This window comes from Ammospiza nelsoni, chromosome 8 (genome assembly GCF_027579445.1).
Source record: "Ammospiza nelsoni isolate bAmmNel1 chromosome 8, bAmmNel1.pri, whole genome shotgun sequence".
NCBI classification, from domain to species: Eukaryota; Metazoa; Chordata; class Aves; order Passeriformes; family Passerellidae; genus Ammospiza; species Ammospiza nelsoni.
Genome location: NC_080640.1, coordinates 9,119,321 through 9,138,622, shown reverse-complemented (window position 1 = coordinate 9,138,622; position 19,302 = coordinate 9,119,321). Strand labels below are relative to the sequence as shown.

The 19,302-nt window shown below is 37.8% G+C and overlaps 1 protein-coding gene across 4 annotated transcripts in view; it reads left to right on the top strand.

The window, feature by feature from the left end:
- Window positions 1–19,302, top strand: part of VTI1A (vesicle transport through interaction with t-SNAREs 1A) — a 259,682-nt gene that overhangs the window by 140,581 nt on the left and 99,799 nt on the right. For 2 of the 4 annotated variants that reach the window (XM_059477404.1, XM_059477403.1), the window contains 2 exons: window positions 14,328–14,398; window positions 18,729–18,790. In XM_059477404.1, the coding sequence (XP_059333387.1) occupies window positions 14,328–14,398; window positions 18,729–18,790 (133 nt within the window). Of the gene's footprint in view, window positions 1–14,327; window positions 14,399–18,728; window positions 18,802–19,302 lie in introns of all 4 variants that reach the window. The other 2 variants (XM_059477406.1, XM_059477405.1) reach the window with 1 other exon arrangement.

Below are 19,302 nucleotides of genomic sequence, written 5' to 3'. Positions count from 1 at the left end.
GGAAACATGGCTGGCTTCCTGTTTGTCAGGAGTGAAAAACAGGCACATCTTCTGTAATTATTAGTAATAGTGTCAATTTAATAAATTATTCACTCGTGACAACAAGATTTACATTCTGTTTGCTGATAACTTGTGGGGGGATAGTGTTTGCTTTAGGAAGGTAAAACCTCACAGTAATGCAGTGTACATCATAAATCCCTGTGTCACACCTGCTCTGAAACACTGGAGACAAATGGTGCTAACTTGTTTCTTACTGTACCTTCCTCCTCCCCTGTGGATGATACTCTCATGGGCTCACTAGATTTTCTGCTATTGCTTTTGCATGTGGGACTAGAAATTTAGAGATTCAGCTAACACAAAGGTTCATGGTGGTGCCTGAGATTTCCATGGACTGTGAAGAAATTATTATCCCTGGTATATCAATTGGCAAGAGAAGCCAGACCAGAGATTGCAGGAGCGGGATGAGGTGATGAGTTGTTTATGCTCAGCTCCTTTCAGTTATGGCAGCATGGGAAAAAGTGCAGAAATGCTTGAGTAAAAGTTTAACAGGTGAATGATATCTGAGCTGAGAGAGGAATTAATATGCTGATAGACAATGGGAGAAGTCAGACCATGAAGGGATTGGCTACAGAAGGAATGTGGCTATTGTTTCGTGTGCTGAGCTGGGGAGAGACAGTGGCATGAAAGAAAAAGACCAGTATGGTACTAAAAACAGTTTTTGTACCAAGGTTCTAGATTATTGTAGGTGGTGCATAGATTTTTTTGTCAAGGCTAAAACAAAAGTGTGTGATAATATAAATAAATGATGAGAGCTTAGAAGAGGGTGTTAAGAAAGGAGTGGCTGGGACCAGTCTGTTTCCTATTGATGTCATGCAGAAAGTATCAGAGAGCTTGCCCAAAATGCAATGATGGAAAAAAAAGAACTGAGTAAAATAAGCTGTTGAGGCTGGGTAGAAAGGAAGACAATCATGTTACATGTCATGAGAATAGATGGTGTGGAGACATGTTGGGGGACAAGGAATTGCTGTGTTGTGCTGAATTTGAGTTGAAGGCTAAGCAGTGAGAGAGATGGGAGAGAGCAGTGTAGCAGGGAGGGAAATCTGTCCCTTATTAAATAGTAACTGGGTTGGTGCATGAGATTTTCCAGCCATAAATCAGCTGCAGATCTGTGGGGGGGAAAGGAACCAAAGGCAGAGCCTTACACAGCTCTCACAGAGAGGGCAGGAGCCTGGGTGCAGAGGGAGGAGGAGATTTCCACAGGGAAAGTTGTGTCAAAGGCACGTGTGAGCTTCCCTCATCCACCAGCTCCCCAGCTGGGAAGTTCCCCTATCCCTCCATCCATCCCCGTGTTTAGCTGGAGGAGCTGGCTCCCACCAGGTCAGTAGAAGCAAACCTACACTGGTTTGGGCTGGGATTGTTTTCAAAACACTGCTTTCCTCCCAGACTGTCTCTGGGTTTCTCTAAGAGAAACCCCCAAGGCTGTCAGGGTAGTTTGAAGTTGAACAAGAGACACCAGAAAATTCTGATTGTTTGCTGTAAGATGTCCTAGGAACAGAAGCTAGGCAGCATATGGACATTTGCTTGTTTCGGTGGAATTCTGGTGGAAACATTATTTACCCGTGTTTTACAGATAGAGTAAATAGGATAAAAGAAATAAGATGACTTGCCAAAAAATTAAATAAGAGATCTGTGATCAGTTCATAGTCCCTTGCTTGTAAGTACTGTTTCTATATTTCTTTGTAATTCAAAAACAATTAAAGCAATGAAAAGAAATAAAAGAAATTAAATAAAATAGACCCCAGCACATCTTCAGCAATTCCTCTGCTAAAACTTGTGATATGGTGTGAAAGAGGTTGTAGCTTTCCTCCTTGATAATACATTAAATAATTATAAAATTTTTATTTCACTTTAAGTAGGAATAATATTTGATTGTCATTTAAACCAGTTCTTTAGAATCCCATAGTTTTATTTAAAATAATCCAAGAACATTTAATAAGTCTTAAAATATTCATAACACACGGAGATCATTACTCTTGAGACCTTTGTACAAAGCAGTGAAGTGTGTTAGACATATGGCAGAAACCTCTTAATTTCTTATTTCTTGCTATGATTATATGGAAGAAAAGAAAATTCTCTGTTCTTTTCCCCATTGCAATCTGCATGCCATTGTTTTATCTGTTGTGGGCCAAAGTCATCTCACACACATGTTCACTGAAGAACATGGAGTTAATCAGGCTTGAATTTAGCTCAGTAAATATATGCACAATAACAATAAATTCAGTTTTCTGTGCAGCATTTCATATAACAAAAAAGAGGACACAGTTTATTTCTATATCCCAGATGATGTTAACAGCCCAAACTGTGTTGCATGACAGATGCTGGTACCTACCTTTTATATTATTGGTAATTATCTGAAGTCGTTAATTGCTGTGGCATTGAGTATTAAGAAAAAAATCAAAAACAATTGGTATGTCCTGCATTGGAAATGTATCCTAAATATCAGAAACCCTGTCACAGTGCTTAACTGTATGAAGAGAGGATGAAAAATTTTGTTTTAAATAAATTTCATTGTGATTGTCCAAAGTCAAGTGGAACCTCCATGGATTAAATCTAAAATAAAACTGTGGTTACAGTCTATGGTCATAATCCCCAGATCTGTTGTGTTGAAATGACAGTCTAATGAGTAGAAGTTAAAATGTCCTCTGCTTTCAAATCCTCATGGTTGTCATTTGATTAAATAATAGTGCATTCTGTTTGATGTCTTGGCTTTATTATTCAGAAGCACTTCAGTATATGTGCCCTACCTTTGTATTATGTGCTCCTGGCAACCAGGTATCCATACAGGTTCTTATTTACACACCTGCAACAGATACACTGCACATTTGGTTTGCCTGTGTGCTGCTTGAATATGAAATTTTAATTATTCCTCTTAATTATGGTGCATTCACCAAAAAGAGGGAAATCATTGGTCAGGTACAAAAAGAAACTGCTTAGTATTTGAAGGAATTTGATAATTTTGTTGTAGTTCGTAGCTTGGCAGGTGGTAATAATGCTATGCCAGCACTGTCAAAATATGAAAATTAAAGTGACGATGGGTTTTAATGAAATCCATTTGACAAATATAATTAAGGTGTTTTAATATGAAGCCCTGTAATAAAGACTACCGGTGGACTCCCTGAGGTCCTGACTAATTGTGTAGATTGCTTTTAAGCTTTGAATAGTTTTATTGGATAATGAACTGTTAAGAAGTGTTAGATCTTTCTTAAGCAGAATTTGGTTTGAAAAAGAAGAGGAGAGACAGGCCTGAGGTGTGGCATTTTAAACATAATTAGAAGAGAGATTTAAGTTAACATCTTTGATCTTGCTGTCAGTTTTTGATTAGAGCTGTAAATGCTTTAATCAAGTGCAGTGTAGTCATTACATTTCTAACTGTTTTTAAACTGCGAAATTACTGAGACACTGACATCGGTTTAACACTTCTTGAGAATTTCCAGCAAAGTTATGTTTGTAAACTGGGTGTTTGCATTAAATTGCCATACTGCAATAATTTAACAATTAAATAGATCATGCGATAATTATATTTTGGGGTTCGAATAATCTAAAAACCCCTTCTTAGATTAAATATAATGTTCTGTAGTTGAGGAGAGTGGGCCACTTCAGATTTCATTTTAAAAAGAATTTCTAATCTTGAGGGTTTTTTTCAATTAAAATGGTATTCAAACTAGTAGTTTTAATGAAAATGAATATATAAGAAGCTAAGTGCAGTATTTAAATGCCTTCCATAGCAAAATAATTCTTTTAATGTTACACACTGTTTGACTAATGTGGATTCCTTCACACCCATTTTAGATCCAGGGAAGCATGCACAAGAATTTACCAGGGGTACAGCAGTGCCTGAGACACTCAGTTCTGTTCTCTCAAATCCTATCTTGCAACATTAAAGATTGCTTGAAGAAATTTCAGAAAGATCAATTTTTTAATTTTTTTTTTTTTTACTAGCATCCAAAACAGCAGTAAAATGTGAAAATGGCCATGGGCTCCGGTGGGTAATGCCAGTGAGGATGTTGGGCTGGGTGGTACCTGCCCATAGGTGGCATGACTTCATTTCAAATACAGAACCCAGCAGTCCGGGGCCCTCTCTCAAATCAGACCTTGTCTCCCTGTGTTCTTGATCTTTGAGCATGATAGAAAGTCCAGATATTTGTCTCTTTACTGTATGGGCTAAGGGTTGCTAGACATAATGTTTTACTCATGCTTGTCTTTTAGAAATCAAAAATTAAGGCACAGCAAAGAAAAACACACAAAATCCATTTTGTCTGCAGCATAGAGACCATCCACACAAATAAACTCTAACAGTGACCTGCCAACAAGTCCCACGAATTTGTTAAAGACGTCCCACAGCAAACCACCTGTGCCTTTGGTTGTCCTGCATGCTGACAAGTGTGGCAGACCAGGAGAGAGGGGAGATGCCACCCGAGCCTGGGACATCCCCACAGGGACTGCTCCGCTGCCAGCCCTGCTCCAGGGCACCTCCAGTGCCCGTGTCTGTGCCAGCTGAGCTGCAGCCCAGGGAGCACCCAGCAGCAAACAGCATCCCTGGTAAGCCTGGCCCAAACCCTCGGGGACCCAAAGACCATTTCCAGTAGCGAGGATGGCACTTGGAGCACTCCAGGCTAATGCTTTGGGGGCATCCAAGCAGAAGCTGCTGCCCCATGCAGGAAACTGCTCTGTCCTGGAGCAGTTTGTGTTTAAAAACCTCCAGATCTGCCCTAAATCAAGTAATGTAGGGGTAGTCTAATGTACAGGTGCCAAAACTGTTCATAAGTGTTGCTGGGTTACTCCGTCAGAAGAAATCACACTTGTCATCTTAGGCACCTACTGAAAAATCAGGTTTTTCAACAATTTTTCCTAGCAGGGATGCCTTAGAAACAAATTGTGTCTATATGCAATAAAGATCCCATGTAAGTCAACCTCTGAAGCACCATCTGAAGAGCTTAACTTGATCTTGAAATATCAGTCTGCTCTGAGGAGTGCTGTAAAAATTCTATTATGGGACAGTCTATTTTTTCATCTCAGCAATTTCCAGAAGAAATATCTTTGTTTTACAAGTACAAGGTAGAGACTTTTTAATTTTATTTATATGTATACATATATATTCATATAGTCCTGCAAATTCAGCCAGGATTTTAAAATCAGTCTGGATTCTTTCCCTTTTGTATATCTCCTGGTAACACTGATTTGCAAGGCCATCAAGTATTTTTCATTGTTTCCTCTGAACCTTGCTGTGGGCTTAGTGAGGCAGTGGTTTTCTCAGCATTAGTCTGTGCGTAATCAAAGGCAACATTGCAGATGGAAATAACTAGCACTTAGCTCATGTGTGTGAAAAAGCAGCAGAATCCATAGCTGCATTGGTCCTGCAGGAAAAAAAGAAAAAAAAGGAAACAAAAAGCAAAGGAAAAATGGCTTGAGATGAGAAGCTGTAGGTGGAGGAAGACTGTAAGAAGTGTTCTGGGTAAGGAGCACCAAGATGTTTATCTTGATGTTTTGTCCTTTTGGTGCAGGTTTTTAAATTGCTGTATATTTCAAATGAACGCAGATTCTAATTAATGGGTATAAATATCACAATGTAGTAAAACAAAATTCAAAATGTAATACAATGCACAATCTGCTTAAGTTCATCACCAGACAAAAATACAGCCAAGTGAGCATTTGCTAGAGGTCCTTCCAGAGAATAAAATTCTGGGGTAGAGCTGGAACTTGGACAGCAGCCAGCCCAAAAAGCTACGGAGTGTCCCTTCCCTCTGTCCCTGTCCCTTCATCTCCAAGAAGCTGCTTCAGATCTCCAGAGTCCTGGTAGAAGAAACATTCTTCCCTGCAAGCAAAAACAACCATCATGACAAAACCATTGTGCACTGCACATCACATGGTTGTAAATTGCCCAATAAATACTCTAACATTGTCTCGAAAGGGTTTTTTCCTCTCCAAATTGCCACCTCTTTGGAGAGATACTGCATTTACAAGGGAAAGTGAATCTTCAGTAGTAATTTGGTACTCATTTTTCTTCCTTTTAAAAAATGTTTTTTAGTATTGGTAGAAACTTTGAACAATAACTTTCCTCAGCATTCTCTATTATTAATTTTTATACTTTAGTACTTTCATCCTCCAACTTTGCAATGCATTTCTTTTTATGGTATTTAGATTTTGAGGGATTCAGTTTGTGAAAAACATGGGAAGCATTGAAAGAATGAGCTAATTAATGTTTCTTCTGGCTATCCAAGGCACACTGTTTTGTTAGAGTTTTGCCCCATTTGTAATTTATGCCTGTTAAAGCTTTATTTTATCATCTATTACTGACTTCTAGGCTTCAGTTTGCACTTACTGGCTGTAACAAGCATTTCATTTTACATGGAGAAAAAATGGTTTTGGTTTCAGTTACTTTTTTTACTGTACCTGAAAAAGAGAATGGGATTTGCAAATGATAAATGGGGAAGTTGACTAGCTAACTAATAAAGATTTGTCTTAATCAAGTATGATTTGTCAGAACAGGAGCGCACTGGGGTCAGGGCACACGCAATGAATAATACAGCATTCACTGGAGAGAAGGACCAGGCAAAAGGCCTCATAAATATGCTGCTATTACCCACTGCTAATTCGTATTCAAAGAGTGAGTTGCACTGAAGCCAGCTCTGAGGTTGCTGAGCTGTTCACCTGCTTCGTGGGCTTTACCATGTTTAAGAAAGTTTATACATTTATATTTTTATATCCACACACTGTTTACAGAATGCTTTATTTATGCACAGACCGCTGCACTTTTTGGTCAATGTGTTTAAGCATTATTTATTAATCAGCTTCTAGGTTTGTTTTATTTTTCTAATGTCTGGGTGCTATTTTATTTCTGGTTTTTGTTGTTTAAATATGAATGTGAATACAGCGGGAGATAGTTCCATTCACATTTGAAATGAATTTCTGAACAGTGCAAGAAAGGTTAAAACACTCTTTAGCTTCCTGGAAGTATTAGAGATCAAACAGGCATAGACTTCTTGTTCATGTTGGCAGTTTTCCTGACTTTCTAATTGACCTGTAGATGCAAGATAAATCTGGTAGATCAGGATGTTGGGAGAAACCTGAACAAGCCCAAATGTAATTTTGTTTGGTTCTGGCTTTACTTTTTGATAATAACTTTGTTTTTTGCTTCAAGAAGCCTTTTCTCAGATTGAAACAGTTGAAGGATATACTCTTCTCATAGGTCTGCTGATGTCCAGAGGATACTGCAAAACACTCTTGTTACTATTGATAGGTTTAAGCTACATAAATGGATCATAAAGAATGAATCTGAAAAATTAATAAGTTCTTCCAGTGCTTACGGATTTAACTAGGAGTTTTTATTCTTCATCATTGTGCTACCTAAATGTCATATACTGTGGTAGGTAGTGGTTATGTAGTTAAATAAGATTGAAAAAAATTCTCACTCCGCTCTTCAATTTTAAAGCATATCCTTCAATGAATATTATTTATGAATTTCAAAACATTTTCTTCTCTTTCAAAAACATAATGTAACTTTATTCTCTATTTGCTGGTTGGCTAATAGCCTGTCTCACCTATTTTGGGCTCAGCTCTGTGTCTTGAAGTGCACTTACACTATAAGAATGGATCAGCTCTAGAGATAGGGCCAACTTTACAAGCCTCAAGCTGCTCATGCAGGAGCTTAAGTTGCCAACTCCCTACCTGCACATTTTAAGTCTTTAAAATTACCAGTAGTACAGAGTCCAAAGTAATTATTTGTACTGCTCTGAGTTTATAGCAAACTGGGTAGATGGTGGAGCACTTTTGATTAAATAATGATTATGAATACAGCCTTAGATGAACCAAAGATCACCATTGTGTCATCTCAGTGCTGTTTGGAGTCACAAGTTTAATTAAGTGTCAGTTTGTGGCTAAAGTGTATTTCTTCAACTTAATTTAGATTCAATCATGATTTTTAATACTCTCCCCTGCTGAACCACTTTCAGACAAGTTCAAGACTGGCAGTACTGCAATGAAGCATCACCCATTCCTGCACCAAGCTCAGGGCAAGCAGGGGCTTCTTCCATCCTGGAAATACTTACAAAATAGCAAAAGAAGACACTGAGGGTTGGCTCCCAACTTTAGGTACATTATTAGTGATTGAAAGGGGGGTAGCAAGTTGTTTACTTATTGATGCACTAAGGAAAGATTTCTTTTTTGCCTTAGAACTTACTTGAAGGAAGAGGGATGGGGAGGAAGGTGCGATGGGAGGAATTTGGAGCAGACAAGCACTGCTGGGCTGGGGCATGGCAAGAACAATGGCCAGCCTGCAATGTAGACAAGTGCTCAGCAGAATCAAAGTCTGCCACCTCCTGTGAATGTTGCTGTGAGGATGTTAGTAAGGGAGCTCAGCTAGATTGGTGATAGGAGTAGACAGAAAAAAAATACATCAGTTAGTGAGAAATGAGTTGTTTTTTACCAGCAGATTGATGTAAGTTAGGATTTCAGAAAAGGTATGAAACTTTAGAAAGAGAAAAAGCAACTGGAGGTGAAGTTACTAGGTCTGTCATCTTTCTTCTTTCTTTATCCTATTTTCTTCTCATTCATCTGGCTTTTTCTTTTTTTACTGGGGAAGGACAAACCAGGCCTGGACCATGGGAGACGTTGGTTATGAAATGCTCCCGGTTTGTTCTTAAAGGCATGTGGCACCTTCCTCAAATATCTTTTCTTCTTTATTTTGAACAAAACACAAAGACTGAATTGTGATTAGGTGTTCGGGATGTTTTTCTTTCTGGCTTCTCTGACCTCAGTCTCAACCAACCCCTTTTGCTCTTGACCAATAAAAATAATTTCATGAACATCCACTATAGCTTATAGGGAGACCTTTTCATTTGAAAAATGTTTGTATTTTACTTTGGTGGACATCTTGGACTTTGGAAGTTTGGGAGGTATTTTCAGATGTTACTTGCCTCCACAGTGAGACTGGGCAACTTCTTTTATGCTCTCTTGCAACTGAACTTCTGACAGCTCTGGAAGTGTTGCATGTCCTTGATGAGTGCTGTGGATTGTCAGTGTTCTTTCCACCTGTATGGCATTTGCTTCTGCTGAAGAAGCCAGCTAATCCCTATAAAAAATAGCTAATTTTTATTTTATTGTGTTAATTGACCACTTAGCAGCATGCAGATTAACATCTTCATGGCAGATTCTTGAGGCATTTGAGCACTAACTCATGTTTCACTGTTCTATTAATACTCTACAAATTGTCTCTCCATTGGCTTATGGCTGTTACATTATCCTTCATTTATCTGTATTATCCTGTACTTGTTTTTTAATAACCTTAATGATCTAAATCCTTCTGTTTCTAATTGTATCAGCTGTTCAATGTAAATATATGTCAGCTGTGAACTGTGGAATTTATTGGACTTTTACCTGTGTCCCTATACTTCAAGATATGTCATCACTTTCTTTATTAACTTTCTGCTGTCAGAAATGTAAGGTGTTCAACTCAGCCCTGAATTCTTCAACTCCTGCAACCTATATTTTCCAAGTTTGTAAATCTGCTTGCTGTCACCTCTGAACAGTAAGCTTTTAACACTTTCTAGTATTTTTTCCCAGACACGGCTTTTGATGATTTATCCTAGTCTCTTAAAATCAAAACTTTTAACCTGTCCAAAATGGAGTGGCTTTAGGAAAAAAAAAAATAAAAAAACCCCAGCCTCTGTCAGCATAGTTTCCAAAAATCTTGTCTAAGCTTTTGCTACATCTTCAGAGCATGTGATGCCTCTGTGCAAAGACCACACACAATTGCTCTCCCCAAATGGCACTGCTCACTGGGCAGGGCTGAGGATCTCAGCCTGGAACTGTTCCCCACTCCTACTCTGATCAACACACTGTGGTTTTTGTAGTATATTTCATGATTCTGTAGAACAGCCATCTTGATTTTTAACATGATCTTCTGCTTTTCCCAGTGAAAATTAACTTGTTGTTTCCAATGTCTAATTACATAGCTCAGATGCATTCATTGTATATATCATGAGATTGAGCAAATCATATTTCCAGGCATGCTTTCTGTGATTTTATTTCTTTTAAGTTGAGGGGGTTTTTTTTGTATTTTAAATCATATCAAGATATCTGCTGCATCTTAAGACACTTTTATATGTACACACACACTCACACACACACAAATATATATATGTACACACATATATATGCAAACACACAGGGTGCACTTTGGGAGAAAAAGTGCTCTATAAACTCTGTTGGATTATTTTATTTTTCATATGAAAAGAAAAATAGGGAATCTGTCTTCAAAATTAATAAAAATTCATGCTTGTTTATCCTAAAACCTGGAGAGGCTCATTCCATGTCATTCCTGTCTCTTGAGTAAATATGTTAGTCATTCTTAGGGCAAAAAAAGTATTATTGACTTGAGTGATTAGAAAAAGCTCTTTCAGAATCAGTTAGGTGATAAAGTACACAAATTCTTAAATGGCTGGAGGCAAAAAAAGTAAAAGAAACCAGTCAAGCACAACTTATTTTGCATTCTTGATGTGTGTGTAGGTATTAGAAATCAAACTCTGTGGACCACATATTAAATAATTACAATTTGTATGTATAAATACTGCATACAGGTTACAAGCAAATTCCAAAGAAAGAGCTTATTCAGGAGTGCAGATCATTGCTAGAAGTGATCATTGTCTTTTGGGTTTATCTCAGCATAACTGTTGAAAGCCATGTGCCAATTTGTGCACACATTAAGGGGGAAGTTAGGTTTGCATTTGTTATGTTTGGGGTGTGTTGGTTTTTTTCTTCAAGTGAGGAAAGTTATATTCATTCCTCTAATCATTTTCAGTGTTTTAGGATAAGAAATGTTATATTTTTCTTGTATAACATAGTCTCATAGCACCAGGCACCATTTGTGTTGGACTCACAATATGGCATTTTTGAAATCATCTTCTTCAAAAAGAAGATGATTTCACATACTTTATTCAAAAAAACTTTAGTGCAGAATACATTTAGAGCTGTGGATTTTAGCATTCACCATTTAAGGATGATGCTTGTTAACATTATGTACTTTTTCAGAAATATTTTTTTCTGGCCATCACAGCATTGTTTAAGACTGAGATAATTGCTCTATCGAATATTCCTGCCCTCTGTCAGTACACAGATAATAATGATGTAAATGCATTCACCCTTCTGCTTCACACAGTTTAGCTGTAATTTTAAAACATAATTTTATGCATCTCTTTGGGAAGAGGCAGCACCACTCAGTCTTTGGAAGGACTTGGGACTGCACCATACTGAACATTGTCCGTACAGAACAAGGGAAAGGTCGGCATAATCCCCAAATAATTGACAATGTTAAGATTCTGTGGAAATAACACCATTACTGGCAACAGGCAACACCCTTTAGTTTGTGTATTGGTCTTAATTCATGCATCTGCACTACAGTATATCTTACAAACCTGACCTTTTCACATAACTGTAGTAGCTTCTTCAATGACTTGCATTATAAGTAGGCTGGGAAGATCCATGCAGCACCATTGCACTAAAAGCATGAATCTGACACATAGATGAATGTTTTAACTGGAAGGAAAACATCAGAGTTGTGGGGAAACCTGAAAAATGTTAGAAAGCAATTATATCGAGCTTGTAATTAGCTGTACAGTGGGGTAATGCTACATTTCTCCTAGTCCCAGGTGCTTTCAGTTGCAAACCAAGTGAAGAGACATGTCTTCATTGAGAAGTCTTTATTTTCTCTGTGTAATAATATTTTTGTTCGACTGTCTTGACCTTCCAGCTAAAAATCAAGTTTCACTGTCATCAGTGAATTTTCTGAGAATGAGAATATGAAGAGAATAAAGGTGTCAATTTATGTTTGAAAACTTACTGTGAGATTATGTTATCTCCGTCCTATCTCTTTGTTCAACTTATGTTGTTATTTTAGCCCAAAAAAGGCCAGAGATCATCAACAAAAGTGCATGTAGAGTAAAGCTACTCCTGTAAAATTGATGATCCGTCCAATTATTTATCTATAGAGGCTGCTGGGAAGAAACGCAACTATCTCAGTTCTCAGACCCCTCTGCTAGGTTGAACTTCATGGCTGAAGGTTTAATCCCTAAGTGTCATATCAACAATTCATTCTGTGATATTCTGGCTGACATGCTCTCCTTCCTTATTTATTGATGTCTTCAGTCATCGACAATGAGAGGAAAATACACTATTCGTCAAAGTGACGGTGTTTTACCCTCACTTACAGTTGATGCTGCTGTCACATTGATGGTTGGAAAATAAACTCAATCATTATAAAAAGCTAAGAGTCTGAACTTGCCACTGACAGGAAGAAGATGAAAAAAAAATATACAAACCCACAGTAACTTGCTTAAAAATTGCTGTAATAAAAATAAAACTGTTCCCTACAAAGATATTTTTGAGCTTTGTTCATGAGATACAAAACCATTTTAGCCATGTATTTTATACTTATTCCTTTGAAGGAAGATCTGTACCTCGTGCTCCTTTATGTCTGCAAACATACATGTAATTTTTAGCACTAAATACACTTTTTATCATTTCACCTCATGCTACTAGGTTGGTAATTTGTTTATTTTTTTCCCCTCTCTTTTAAGAGATTTTGCTTTGTTGTTTTTTCTTTTTTTCTCCCCTGGATTATATTGAACACATATTTCTGTTTGTGTATTACGGTATTTTGAGTGCTTTAATGAGGAAAAGCTCAGTATAGTTCCATCCTGTAAGTCCTTTGACATGCAAACATTGGCAAGGCTCTTGTGAATCACTTTCTGAGGCTGCCATTTGTGTAACTGCACTGCACTGTGCAGCCTTTTTAACTCCAAACCCATGTATCTTACCACATTTCACCTTTGGGAGGCATTGTATATACAGCTAAAAGTAAAGAGCAGCGAGCCAAGAGGGACAAGATAGCATAATGAGGATGTCAATTTGTGGTCAGAGGAAATATTTATCTTACTTGTACTATACTTGGCAACTGATAGAGAAATATATATGTAATGAATTTCCTCCGACTTCATCTGGCAGACTGTGTACCTTGTGTTAAATGAATTTAAAAATAACATTGCTTGTCTCAAACTTTTAAAGTTTGAGGTGATTCTACTTTAGATTGTTCCTTGAAAATGGACTGACTATCTATTTAAAAAACCCCATTATTTTGTTTACTAACATATTACTGAGTTTTTAATGATCCATTTCTGAAGGCTCCCTGAATAATGACATTTAGGATCCCACTCTCTCACCAAAAGAAAAGCAAGGCACTTTTTTTGTTGTTTAGGGGAAAAAAGCCATATTTTTGTAGTTGTACTGTTTTGGTTCGTATCTCTTGTAAACCTGCTAAGTACCCTAAATGAATGTGCACAGAAATGCTGGTTGTCTCACACGTGCTGTGTGTCCTGAGGCAAAGCTACAGCTGCTTCAGCTCCTTCTGCCTGCTTCCCCATCTGTAAAATGGGAATGCTTTAACTTATTTTTCTCCTTCGGGGAAATACAGGAAGGGTTCCTTAATATTTCTATAGAGCTTTGAAGATTAAAATCTCTCCTCTATACTTGCTGCTAATATTTCAGCGTTAGAGAAGCATTTGATTGAAGCTGTTTGAAGAGCAAAGTTTTGGCATCTTGTGTTGTCTTTGTACCATATCTTGAGACCTCTGCACTATAATTTTGCAAACTTTGGTTCAGCGTAAGCTGCGGAAGCAAACAAGCCCCGTGTAAACAAACGGTGATGACTATAAATTAATGTCTCTGTCTGCTCTTGAAAACATCAGCAGATTACAGCCTATCTCTAAGCCAGCCAGAAACAGTCCATGGTGGAGCAAAGCACACACCAGTGACTGGGCTGAGCCTGAAAAGGCTTTCATTTAAGCATCAATGGTAAATGCTGAGAGGCAGTGAGAGAGGTTTTCTTCTAATATGACTTCTGTGTCTTTAGATGTACAAGGATGGCTGGTGTTTAGCAAAGGCTTACTGACTTCCTTGGGCTTAAGGAGTAGATAGGAAGTATGAGCACCCAGCATCTAGAGCAAGTTTGAAAGTCTTCTTGCCTTTGTTTCACAGATCAAAGGTCAGCATCAATTCCCAGGGTGTAGACAATCTCAAGAGACTGCAGAGGGGCAGTTTCTGGTTTGGTTTGCTTCTTCAGTTTTATGTTGTTTGAAAAACTTAAAATTTAAAATAATGAGGAGTGATTAGGCTACCACATGTGTTAAGTGCTCTTGTTAGAATCTAACTTGGCATTTTAAGGCCTTGCAGTCACAAGCTGTATTTTTCATGATTTACATTTTCATTTTTTAATGCAGAGCAGATTGGACAGGAGATGCTTGAAAACCTCAGCCATGACAGAGAGAAGATCCAGCGGGCTCGGGAGAGGGTAAGTTTGATAATAAGTAATTGCTGATTCTGCATTTTATTTGCATTGGGCAAGTTCTTTGTGCATGCAAAAAAAAAAAAAAAAAAAGATGAGATTAATCACCATCTGCAGTGAAGAACTGCAAAGTGTCTTACATGGGCCCCATCCTGCCAAGTCTCTCTGATGGGATGTCACACTGTAGTCACCAAATCTGCTGCTGGGAGCAAATTTTCTGTCACCATCACAGTTAGGTCAGTGTTCTGTCCTTTGAAGGACAGAACTGTCCAATCCAATGACTGCTTGGGCTTCCTATGAGACAGTTCAGTATTATAAGTGAGCTTCTAATAGTTGAGCAACCTTACTCTTTGTAGCTGCGGATGCAAATAACAGCCCCTCGGGCAGGTCTGTGTGAGGAGCAGGTGCTGCTGCTCTGTCTCTGCAGCCAAGGCCACATATCTGTGCCACTTCTGGCTCCTGGGGCTTCCATGGGGATCAGCTCCACTGTGCAGAGTTAACAGAGATGCTCAGGAGCCCATCCCACCCAATGTGTACAAGTTCTCTGAACTTCCATGTGGAAACCCAGCCTCTCTGTCTCTGGTTTCTACTCACAGAACCAGGACTTTCTGTCCATGACCTCTTGTTCAGATACTTTCCCAAGTGTCCAATTTTTTGCAAAGCCAGGTTCTCCCACACATCTCTTAACTGACCATTGGCACTTTAAAAAAACTCCTTTGTCTGTCCCAGGGAGTTTCTTCACTTGGATAGCTTTGATTAATAAAGCTTCCTATAACAGCATTAATGTGGCATTTTCTGCCAGCTGTACTAGTTGCTTTCTGAAGTGCTGGGCATTAACTACTTTAAAACACTAAATATAGCTAGATCACTAAATGTAACTGAGAATTGTGAGGATTGACCAAGTTTTGTTCTGGCAACTTGGTGTTATATTTCACCTCCACTTCTTATATCCCCAGTGACTGCTGAGTCTGAAATGCTTTTCTGTTTCTAGCTGGACAAATAAAACCTAGGCAATGGAGATAAATGCCATGTATTCCTTTCTGCTGATCCTGTATATCCCAGGGATGTAGTTCTGATCATTCAATGTATGCATGGTTCATAGCATAACTTTTCCTTTTCATTGCTTTCCACCTGAGGAGCAAATTTCTTTGAAGGCAAAATCTGTAAGATGCAAAGGGCAATATTAAAAATAAGAAGGATATTCTAGGAATTTGTAGTACATACATACTCCACCACAATGCAGGAAAAAAAACCTCTTGTCATAATGGAAGATCTCAAATTCCAAGGGTTTTTATCAGGAGCCACTGAAATACTTAAAAATACTTAAAATATTTTCTTCAGGGAATTCAGAAAAGTTCTCCAGTGGAGCCACATGGCTCTACCTGTTCCAGCTGTCTATGTATACTCTGATGAACATTCAGGGGAGATCTTAGATAATTTAGCTAGCTTTCAATTTTCTAGAAATTTTGAAAGACAAAACCGAGAGTGCTTTATCAACGCATGATAGGTGTACATTAAATACATGGAGTTATTATCTTATCTACCAGAGAATAAACTTGTCTTTTGGAGTGAAATTGTCACAGTGAGTATGATGGTCAGGTTTAACCGTTCAATGTTGAGAAAATTAGGACAATTATTTTTTATGAGCAAAATATAAATAAACTCATGTCTCAATGGTCTGGTAAAATTTACATATATGAATTTTCCTGTCTGTAGAGTAAAACTCATATTTTCTTCTGAAGACAAAGAGAAGGGATAAAAGCTGTGCTACAAGTCAAATAGGTTAGCTGGATTATACAGGACATTAAAAGATGCAACATCTTTTAGGAAAACCTCAAAATTTGTCTAAGGCAGACAAGATATCAATGTCAGCATCTTGTTCATCTTCCTGTTTTCTCATTAGTATTCTTAATATTATCTTTAAAAACCATATAGATTTGCCACTGCTAACATCAAAGCCTGTTTGAAAATGTTTTCACTACAGCAGTTCTGTGAAACACACACTGGTTAAGAGGTTCACATTCCACCAGTTCCATTCCATACTTCTGTGGTGTGCTGGCATTGGTAAAGAAATGGTGGAAGAACTGCATTCAGATAATTCAGTTTTAAATAAAAACAAACTTACAGTTTGAAACTCTTCAAGTGTTTTTTTTTCTCTGCCAGAGCTAGAAGAAAAGGTGTTTTCTTAGCATTCTCTTGGGAGGTAGCTAGAGATCTTCCAACTATCTGTGTATGTGTTTGTTTCTTTTTTAATGTTTCTTTTGCTTATTTTGTGGGCTTTTTATTACCATAAAAACATGAGGTCGTCTTGCTTAGAGGAGTTTGTCAAACCCCTAAGATTCAGCTTCCCCTTCCTAACTATCAGCACTGATTCTAGCTGTCAGGTAGAATCCTGCAGCAAGAGAGGAAAGTTAGGATCAAACATTTAATGGTAAAAAGGAGAGTGCTACTTTTCTGTGAAAAGGGAGGAGAAGCCCCAAGTGTTAAATGCATCTTTATGAATAATAAAAGACCAATGTAAAGCATACATTTGTACTTCAGATTCCCTTCTAGCATAGATAAGAACTTGGCTTTTTAATGAGCCTTTTAAAAATTATTGTGACGTTTTTTCTGCTGTTACTTGTGTCAAACCGGGCTAAACTGCTTTTCTGGAGCTTGAATTGTCTAGATGAATCAGGAAAAAATGAGGGAATGGCCTCCCTGGAATATAATACTCATCTTTGTTCCATCACAGCACATAATTACAGAGATCTGAGAGTTAGTGCAAGCCTTCCCAATGAATATGATATTGCTAAGAGCACAACTTGATTGGTGTTATCCAGCACCAGCTTCTACTTGGTATTTTCTTAATAGCTTTTAGAGGAATAAGGAAGAAATTTATGCAAAAAGGTTATGTGACACTGATTGTCGCATCACCTACTGATTCCAGTAATAAGCCTTAAATCTGCCAGCAAATATTTACAGTATTGTGCTCCAGAATAGATACTGGGTTTAATATTGCTGCTGTTCAAATATTCAAGATATAATAGTGGTTTGTTATGGTGAAGGTGATTTGTTATTGGATGACTGCCACTCTCCTCGGCAGTGTTACTGTTTTGATGGATTTGAAACACAGGATGCATTTTGTCTAGTACAACAAAGTTTTTTCAGTAAGAAATCAATGACTCAGGTAATCCTTTCAATCTCATTTGATTATGAAGAGGTAAATATTCAGCTTTCACAAGGAGAAGAATGTTTTTATGTATGTACACAAAGCTGTGTTTTGGGGCATGTTAGAAACAGTGGTCTCTGCTATTTCATAACTGAAATAGTCATAATCATTACATTATCTTTTTACAGTAGATTTTGATGTCCCACTGGTTCCAAGATGTCTAAATTGTCAAAAGATGTCTCTCTTCTAGCTGCCAGTGGGAGAAGAGGTGATAGGAAAGTAACTCCATTTTTCCTGTTATCTTCTAATTTCTAGATTTCCTTTTGTGAGGCACTAATAAACACAAAAAGAGAGGGGACATTTTAATCCCTTTTAAAAAGTAATAGAAATAAACATGAAGTTCACTTGCTTCATAACTTTTCATCTACTCTATTTCATATTTTACCTATTTTGCAATATTTTGAGAGCTGTAGAACAAGACAGCTAATTAGGTGTAGCTGTAGCCTGTAGGTTTCCTTTGTCCTAATAAACTACAAAAATGGTCATTTCAGTGAGTGGGAGCTCCTTACATGAAAAAAACCTACTATATATACTGTATAGCTGTTCCTTCTGTACATGTGCTGTTCACAAAGCATTTGAGCACCCAGGCCACAGGTGGCTGCTGTAAGGTCAGTACAAGTTTTATATTTAAGGGGCAGTATAGACATATTTATTTTACAGAATTGCTAAAGTGATATATTTTGTGTTTCTGTTTCTTTCTTTAAACTACAGTCTTTGAAAAACAGTGAAAGAAAGATATGTCTTTCTTTTCATAAAGCATCAGGAACATGGCTGTCTCTTCATCCCTTGATCCTTTCACTGGTGTACACAAACAATATACACACACGTGGGACTTATGGATTCCAATGTATAGAGCTTCTACCTGCAACCCTTTATTTGTAAAGCTTTTGCTCTTTATCCTGACTCACCTTTCTTGCCTCAATGACTTCCCTTGTCTGGGTTTCATATTTATGTAAGTGAAAACAAGACAAGATATTTTTAAATTTCAGAGCTTTGGTGGCTTTACAAGCTTGTTGTGTGCTAACCCTGAAGCTTACTGACATAGATGACTGCAGAAACCCCTGTCCTTTGTACAGACTGGGCTGCCTGTGCCTTTTACCTTTAATGGGACTCTTTTCTCCCCAGCTTAGAGAAGCAGATGCAAACCTGGGGAAGAGTTCCAGGATTTTGACGGGAATGTTGCGAAGGTAAGGCCAAGGTAGGGACATTTCTGCTCTTTCTTTTTTTCTTCTCTCCCTCCGTGCCTTTGTTTTCAATTTTACTTCAATCTCAGCGTATTGTTGGTGTACCTGACTTTTTTTCACCCAGACTGCTGTGTAGAAGGTCTTTGTATGATAGAAGGCTTTGTCATGCCTATGGAAAGAGTTTTCTAAACCTGAAGGATAGCCCTTGTGTAATGATTTCTTATCTTTGTTTCTTTGTATTTATTTGGGGGATTTTGGATGTTCTAAAACATGGTGGGAGTTTGGATGTGTTCTAAAATTAAGATCTTTTGATGATGATTTTCTGTCTTTCCTATTCTTGAGTGATTTCTGTGTCTTGAGGGGGTTTTTTGTCTGTTAAAATGAGAAAGTTGGTAAATGTTTTGGGGCAGCATAAATTTATGTGCAGACAAAAGGTTAAAATTATCAATTCTACCTAAATAGATGGGACAGACACACTGTCAATGCTTGTGGTTTTAGCATGTTTTTTCCACACT